Below are 8,481 nucleotides of genomic sequence, written 5' to 3' on the forward strand. Positions count from 1 at the left end.
ATTAAATCCCATAATTTAATTCGGTGGGTATTTGCAAAAGGTCAGATCAAAGTCAGGAGTCTCAGCACCATTCCAGGAACCGTGCTACTTTATTAAAGTGGCAGGCAAAACGTTGTTTCTATGGATTGTGCATAAATAGTGTTTAGAATTTTTTTTTTTAATTTCCTGTCTGTGGACAAACTGAATGCAAAAAAAAAAGCCTAAGTTGTGTGCTAAGTTGTATGGGTAAACTGTTTCAGGCAATAACTGAATGCAGAACATAGATCTGGGTGCCTGGAACTCAAATTATATTTCCAATTTAAAATCATTCTGTAAAGAGATCAGATTTTCCTGATTAAAAACCTTGGGAGGGGTTATATTTAATATCCACGTCTACATTCCACGCTGTGCTCAAATTTAATCTCTGTCTAATAATGTTTTTAAATGATATTGATTCAGCTAGGAGATAGAAGCATCTCCAACGCGATATTTTCACAAAACAAAATAAATAATATAACTTCTCCTGCCGAGCCCCACAGAACAAAGGGCATGACTTGAACACCCACACTCACCTGTGCGCTGCACAGCAAAGAGACTGGATGCCTTGCTCAATAAAACAGTGGTAATTACGTCATTCAGAGTTTTTTTTCCTATGTTGAGTCTGTTGACAAATGTGTGTAGTTGGAGAAAATAGTTGTTCCAAAGTTTAGAAAAACTATATTTTCTGACAAAGTTTACTCTTTGTGTCTGCTCTTTCTACCTTTCTACATCCAATGGTTTCTATTTCTATGTTGGCAGTACCATGCTAGGAGTGACTGTGAGTATATTTGTGAAATGTATGACTAACACGGGCATTGTCCTACGTCTTCAGTCCTGTGTCTTCTGTAAAATCCCCTCTTTGGTTTTGCCCCAAGCATTTATCCCTGTGCTTCCCAGTGTGAGAATTTCCACACGAGCCTTTAAGGGTCATCTCAGACCCTGCCACTTCATGTGTGGGTGCTTGCAACTGCACAGAAGAAAGCCACTTCTTTGTGTTTGTTCTATGGGGTTTATTTAAACCAAAAATACATTAAATTATGTTAATTTAGATTATTGCCTAAGTTAAGAATGCATTCCATTCACAAACTCACCAATATTTATTTTCATTTTATTAAAAAAAAAAGATGAAATTATTTTACTTAAAAACATTATTTTCACATGAACAAGCCCATTCTCCCCTCCCCAAAATTCTTCTTTTAATTGACTGTGACACCAAAATGATCTCAACGTGTAATTACCTCAGCTAAAATAATGTGAAAAAGTACTACAAATGTAACTGAAAGATTTTGATTATGAGGCATAGTTATCGAAGTGAAGACTGCAATACATGTATTCTTGTTTGAGGAGAATCTGTTAGTGTCTTGGAAATTGTAAGAGATACTCAGAACTGCAGCCAAAAACAGAGCGAAACTGTTAAAGGACACCAATTTTTACAGGAGAATTTATGACAAATAGAGCATTTTCTAAGGCTTTGTATAAAGTCCCTTATCTTCAAAGAGTCCTCTTCCTCCTTTGTACTTTTGAAGGGAAAGTCATATAAAGCTCAGACAGTGATAGCATCCATTTCCCATCAAATTCTCACTGTGTTTCCTGTTAGCTGAAGTGTTTCATTACCTCAGAACTAGATCATGTTCAGCTGATGCCACAGTCACTTTCCAAGACCAGATGATAGATACTTGAATTTCTGTAGGCCACTCGTTGCCTCTTCTGACGCAGCTCAGGGGGGTGCAGATGCGTTCATGTGCGTGTAAGAACATTTGGAGAGTGAAGCCCTCGTTGTCTTCCCCTCCTCTTCATCACCAACCTCTCCCCGTATTGCAGGAGGCTTTTGCTTTGCACAGCAGGTGAAAGTGGCTAGAAAACCCATGCGGAAACGCTTGTTCATAAAGCAGTATATGATAGGGTTCACACAGGCAGAAGTGTAGGACAACAAGTGGATGAAGGAGATGGGAGCCCCCGAGAGACGCTGGTCTGCTGAAGTGGTATCAAACGCGCGCCAGGCATTGACACTGAAGATGGGAGTCCAGCAAAGGAAGAACAAAACCACGATCACCATCAACATACGGATGACGAGTTTCTTGGCCATTAAGTTGGCAGAAGAACTGCTGCTTCTCACCCTATCTATTTTGCTATGGCTAGTAGCAGAGAGCTGTTGCAATGGCATTTTCCTTTTTCTTTTGGTTTTGTTGAGGTAGCATCCATCTCCATCCTCATATTTGGCACTGCAGGTACTTATTTTTCTTTCTGTACATATAAATTAGTGCTTAAATAGTTGGCAAAATATCTATGAATGGTGATTCAAAATAAAAAACTAAGAATGGAGTCTAAGTCTAAATAAATAACATAATTCATGACTGAACAAGTGCTGCGAAAAAAGCACTGGCCTACTTCTGCGTCAGTCGTGTATCAGCTGCTCTGTCTCCACTACCTCCCAACATTCTCATGTCTTAACTCTATACAAATTGATGCAAAAGATGTAAGAACACAGTTTGCTCAAGTATTCACTGAAGATAGTTTTCAAAATTATATGCTTCTATCGTAATTTGACAATTTTTATTGTGATGTTTATTGACAGGAAGGTCCTCATCCATGACCAGAAAAAAAATCTTGGTGTTTCTATAATAAGCAAATTAGACATTCACTGTATCCTGCCCAGTCTTTGCAAACAAGCCATAGGTGAGGAATTACTGGCTAGCGAATAATGGAATAACTTCAGTCAACAAGTGCATCTGGCAGGTTCACAAACATAACTGACCATAATGATAATTTTTGCAAATAGAAAATTTTGCTTTTAGTAGCCTCAAGATGACTGTATCTTCAACTCTAACTTAAAAAAAACCCCAAACCTAAATGTATTGTTACCTCGTGAAGATCTTCTCTGACTGGCATCAAATTTTATTCCTCTGTAGAGTTCCAAAGAAATTAGGCCATATGCAACCATCATTATAATCCCAGGTACAAGAAAGAGTATGAGTAGCAGGAAAGTGTACCTAAAGAATCAAAAGACAAACTGAGACCAGGGAACACCACAAACCCAGAAAATCTCCTTTTTCTTCAGGTGAGAATTGGGGGGAGGGGGGCAGGATTTCAAGATTTTTCTGAAATTTTTTTCAGAAAATATGTGATACAAATGATACAAAGCATCATTTTGACAGCTCTGGAAACTAGAAACTTCCCATCTCTTCTCCTCCTTCTTTCCCCGGAAAAGTACAGCAGGAACAAAGCTATCATGGCTGCAAAACATCTGTCACCCGAGCTCCGCAGGCCCCGAGGAGATGGGCGCTCCCGTAGTGGTGAGAGGGGGCAGAAGGTCTCTCTGCCCATGAGCCAGGCTCCCTGCTGTAACCAGACGAGCATCTTTCTGAAACCCTGCAGCTTTCAACGGTGTAAAAATTGGCTTGCAGAAGGCAAACGAGCAGCTACTGATTCTCAAAGGAGCCCCTGGTACTGGCAGTCACTACTTCAGGGAGACCCAACTTGCCAAGGGTTGTGGCACACGTGGGCAGAGACAGAGCAGCCACGACCTGGACTTTCATCCCTGCGGCCGTGCAGAGTCCCCAGGGAGGGATTCCAGGCCTACAACCCCTTTGCTAAAGGAAGCAGCTTTTATTTGGTTGACCATCTGATATACTCTCCTAGGCAGCTGCTCTAATGGGATTACAAGTTGGGGAAATAATTCTGTTTAAATGCGTTCACGAGCCTACGTCCCTTCTGCTCCCTGGGACCTTGGTGCAAACTCACTGACACACCTGGGAATCTGCAATGACACCATGGAGATGAGAATTTTGCCCTGCACCCTCTCTCCTAATCTGTACTCATACTGCCAAATACCTGAGACTACTGAAAAGCATTAATACAAGTTTACGATGTTTGTGCATACACCATACTGAAGTGGTACATACTTTAATCTTGTTCCCAGTTCCAACTGACCTTCAGTATCCAAAAAAATTTTACATCTTCTCAGTGCCAGTTAAAGTCTTTAGTTATCGTGCAAGGACACAATGTCTAACTAATATTGCTGCTTGATAGTGCTACTATTTACTTACTCTGCCTGGACATGTAGGACTTGGAGCACTGTCTCTCCCCTCGTCTCTCTGCCCCTATTCTATATAAGTGACCAAAAGGGCATTTGCAACCTCTCCAAGTTCTTATATACTACTCTGCTTCAGAGGACCTTCAGACAAACAAATTAACAGGCAAGGCATCACACAGAGGGGTGCATCTGCATTTCTCACAGATTAATCAAGGATTTCTCTCAAATATTTAAGGTTATGTATAAATGAGTGAAAGCAGTATTCCTACTTGAAGAGTGACAGATGCTTTCTTTACAGTGACACTAGGGGCTTAGCTGACCATAGTGTGAGAATCATTGCCATGTTGGGTATCATTCCTATGACAAGGGAAAAGTCATATAAGTGTCAAAATGTAAGCAGCTTAAAAATATGATTTCTTTTTACTCTTAAATAAGCACGATAGAAGTGTAAATGTTTGCTGAAGGTTAATACTTGATTTTCAACAGGCTTAACGCTACCACGAAATCCTGTTTTCCACCAGATAATTATACATTTGCTAACAGTCAGTTATGTCTTACCAAGACTGCTGAATGACATCACTTGGCCAAAGGAGCCGACACATATTTGCTGTGGTGTTGTTATACTTGGTAAAAGGTACCAGTTTGCTGTAAATTGGGTATGGTGACATGATAGTAAAGGAAACACACCAGGTAGCGGCAATCACTTTCAAGGCATGAGATTTTGTCTGCCAGACCCTGGACTGCAGAGGTTTGCAAATGGCGCTGTATCGCTCCAAAGATATGGCAACCAGGTTGAATGTAGATACACTTACAGAGACACCTACATATATAAAATAAAGAAAAAGGTTATTCTCTTGTTTTAAATGTTCATGTTATTTTCAAATAGTCTTGCTAACTTCCTGTATGCATATAGAAAATTCAAAATATAGCAAACTATTTATAAGCTAAAATATTTGTAAATGTCATGCTGATTAAGTCAGCAAAGAATGTGTGGGCAATGGGTCTGGGTCTCCAGACTGGTGGTCCTGCTCTGCACTTCTCTAACTCCAGAAGTCCAAGATAAAAGATTCATTCTGTCAAACCATGAAATTCTGGTAACAGGGAAAGAAGACACTTTTCCTCCTAATTCTTCTCTTTGCTACTGTGGTTTATCCACTCCACTAATTGCACTGAAATTGAAACAAGCATTTGAAATCAGTGGGATTATGCTGTTAATTACTCTTTTAACACAGAAGTTCATAGTTCCTCTTCCATTGTTTTAATTTTTTAAGTGTCCTGCTTGACTGGTGATCTGATTTTCTCATTCAAGAGAATTAAATGTTATCACTTTTTAAATTATATGCTAATAGAGTTACAAAGCAGAAGAAATGAAGTCCTGAAGCAGAATCTTTGTCTTTCAAGTGCACTTAACTTCTCCTGTTCATATATTATAAAATTCAATGCAGTGATCTGTATTTCTGTCACTGAGGTACCCCAGTTTATCACTGCGAGATTATAAATATTTCTTCTTAACTTTGCCACAAACTTTTCTTTCAGTGAATGAGCTTTCATTTAATAGTCTTTGTGAATGTTCTGATGTGGGTAAAAATATAAAATGCTAATATCTTTACAGTTTGCTTTACAAAAATTATCTGTAATTTTAAATAAGTCTTCCTACATCTTAAAATTAAAAATTAAGCATAGGTGGTGCAATGGATGTCAGTGTCTGTTTGTCAATTAAAGCCTCTGTTAACCTGAACTGCTAATGGGAAATATCCACATGCTGACTCTTAAAATAAAACACTTTCATAATGAAAAACTTCATGTTCGAAAATATTTCACTGGATTTTTTTTTCCAGAAAGTAATTTACACAGTGTGAAAGAGAAAGATGACAATGCTTCAGTATTATTTTATGGTATTTATGGCAGCAATTCATTATAATTGTTTAAACATGGCCTTTAGTTTTATTGGTTTTATCTACAAAAAGATGTTGATTTCCCATTCGCACACTTTAGGTGTTTATTTTCACATTACATCAAAGTTCTCAAGGGCACGGGTTGAAAGAGGACCTAAGGTTTCTGTAACTAACTGAGGGTCTCCCAAGGTAGCAAAAACTTTACATAATGTTCTCTTTTTTTTTTTTTTTAAGAAACAAGCAAACGCACAGGAAGTATTGGAAATGAGACAAAACCACTTATACAGACATACGTAATCCAGGCATTTTGAAAGTCCTGGCTCCACAACCAAAAGGGATACGGCAAGGCATATAAGAGTGATGGTTCTTAAAGTCAGCCTCTAAAATCTGTATCTGTATTCTCTGGTCTCTTGGTGAGATCTGATCTTACCTGGTCTGTTCTCAAAAAGTGCTTGTTCTAACTTCCAGCTCCTCAAATGACACCTACTTTGGCCTATTTTTTTTCATGTATCCCTGCTACCAAAAAATCTGTGGGCAAAATCTGCCCTTAGTGAGGGCTGTACAACCCTGTCATTTCTGATGGGTGAACTGCTAATAACTCTGTCGGTGACCAGTAAGCAAGTGCAGGTTCCTCATTAAAGCTTGATCATGCAACATACTTCTCACTTAACCTGATCCAACACTTCTGTATGTCGTTAAAATTAAGTGGGTGCCTCTGTGTTTTTCTCGTTCAGACTGAGGAAACCAGAACCATGAAGATTCGCACTACAAAGTTGTTTCTTCATGATTTTGGTAACTGTTCATTGGCAGATGGAAGCAATCAGCTTTTTACTGGTCTTTAATGAACTTCTCACCTATCTCATTAGTCAGTCTTCAAAATAAGTATAAACTGCCAAGACTTACCCATGAAATAAGTGGCAGTTTTGCAAACAGCACTACCAAAAATAAAATCTTTCAGCAGGTTGGGAATGAGGGTGAATGGCATACAGAAAAGGCAGAGCATCAGGTCGCTGACTGCTAGTGACAGCAGAAACGTGTTGGTGACTGTTCTCATCCGTTTGTTTCTTATCAGCACTGTAATTACCAGAATGTTCCCCAAAACACTGAGCAGAAATATCAAACAATACAGCAGAATCCGAATTATCTGATGCAAATCTGAAAATTGTCACAAGGAAAAATAAGTTATGCAGTATACAGCTCATAGACTAGTATTATATGTTTAATCCTTTAATCAAATAGTAAAAGCCTTTCTGTATTCAGTTTTACTAAGGTTTATGTCTTTACATCAATGGAAAATCAGTGGAAGTTCTGAAATTCTTAAACTTACTCTGAACTACTTGAATTGTATAACATTAAAATACAATACATGCAATACAATGTACATTTGAAGAGCCAAATACAACTTCTTAAAAGCATGTTCTGCTCATGCTGCTTAGTGTGCACCACTCACTCACCGTGCCAGTTTCTCCTTTATGCAGAAGTCAGAAATGATACAGCAGTCAACAGTATTTTAATATATGGATTTTTTTTTTCAGCCTCAGTGTGCTATAATTTCATATTTAATCACTTTCATACAAGGCATCAGATCAGATAACTCCATTGTTATTGAATTCCTCAAAGAGTAAAAATCATGTTTCTCCAAGTCCTTAGCAAAGCTGTTTACATTTTGTGCTTGACAGTGCTACTGTTTCAATTTTCCATTATACTCAAATTCTGTTCTAGCTGAATTTTTAACTTGGAAAACCAGCACATACGAAATTCTTTCCTGTCTGTTTCTCATCCTAACTTACCAGTAAGCACTTGATTTTGCACTCACTCACAGAAAAAGCCTTGTGTAGCTGTTTCTTTCCATAGTATCTCTACTTCCAGCTAGAACTAAAACTGCCTGAAAAAAAAAATCTGTTTTTCTATACATACCTTTAGAAGGATAAGGTGGATCATCCACACAGAAAAAAGTGTCATTTTCAAAGATGATATCACACAGGAAAGCAGTAAGATTGGTACTGTTCCCGAGGAAGCTAGCATCAAGTATTTCCATTCTTCAGTATCCACAGGTTAGCTTTGATGAAGAAGAGGGTGGGTTTGTAACTATCTGCCCATTCTTTCAGTAAACAAACACATTTCTGAATGAGATCTTCAGGAGAAATAGAAGAGAGGCAGTTGTGCAAGGAAGCTCTTCTAACTCTCCGTCAGGAGCACCCGGCACACAGAGTCCTGCTCAGGCTGAACAAGATTTATTCCAGGGACACACAAAGCAGTTCAGAAAAGCAAAGCATGCGTGCACATACACGCTCACACGTATGCATGCACACACACACACACACACACGCACACACACACACATCTCCTCCAGTACTTTTTTAGATCCACCCTTTTCTGTTACTGGACTACTGTTGGGATTATAAACAGGCTAGAAAAAGATTACAGCATTAACCCCTTGCAAGATTGCTTCTGTTCACATCTCTGCAATATTTCTCAGAGGGAGTCTGTTATGCTACGGCCAATAAATCACAACCAGTGAGTGACAAGAGTGAT

General features: G+C 38.7%; 1 protein-coding gene across 1 annotated transcript; it reads right to left on the reverse strand.

Moving 5' to 3' along the window:
- Positions 1 to 1,735: 1,735 nt before the first annotated feature.
- Positions 1,736 to 8,143, reverse strand: CCKAR (cholecystokinin A receptor). The gene is made up of 5 exons (XM_009708058.1): positions 7,864 to 8,143; positions 6,850 to 7,101; positions 4,610 to 4,871; positions 2,881 to 3,008; positions 1,736 to 2,262 (listed from the first exon to the last, which is right to left on the reverse strand). The coding sequence occupies exons 1-5, from the start codon at positions 7,982 to 7,984 to the stop codon at positions 1,736 to 1,738; spliced, it is 1,290 nt and encodes a 429-aa protein (XP_009706360.1). The 5' UTR covers positions 7,985 to 8,143.
- Between the last annotated feature and the right edge of the window lie 338 nt (positions 8,144 to 8,481).

This window comes from Cariama cristata, unplaced genomic scaffold (genome assembly GCF_000690535.1).
Source record: "Cariama cristata isolate BGI_N322 unplaced genomic scaffold, ASM69053v1 scaffold30979, whole genome shotgun sequence".
NCBI lineage: Eukaryota > Metazoa > Chordata > Aves > Cariamiformes > Cariamidae > Cariama > Cariama cristata.

Coding starts and splice junctions, on each gene's coding strand:
- CCKAR (XM_009708058.1), bottom strand. CDS start 7,984: ATGGAAATACTTGATGCTAGCTTCCTCGGGAACAGTACCAATCTTACT. Junction 4,872..6,849: donor AACTGCCACTTATTTCATGG/GTAAGTCTTGGC, acceptor TTATATATGTAG/GTGTCTCTGTAAGTGTATCT. Junction 3,009..4,609: donor GATGTCATTCAGCAGTCTTG/GTAAGACATAAC, acceptor TTGATTCTTTAG/GTACACTTTCCTGCTACTCA.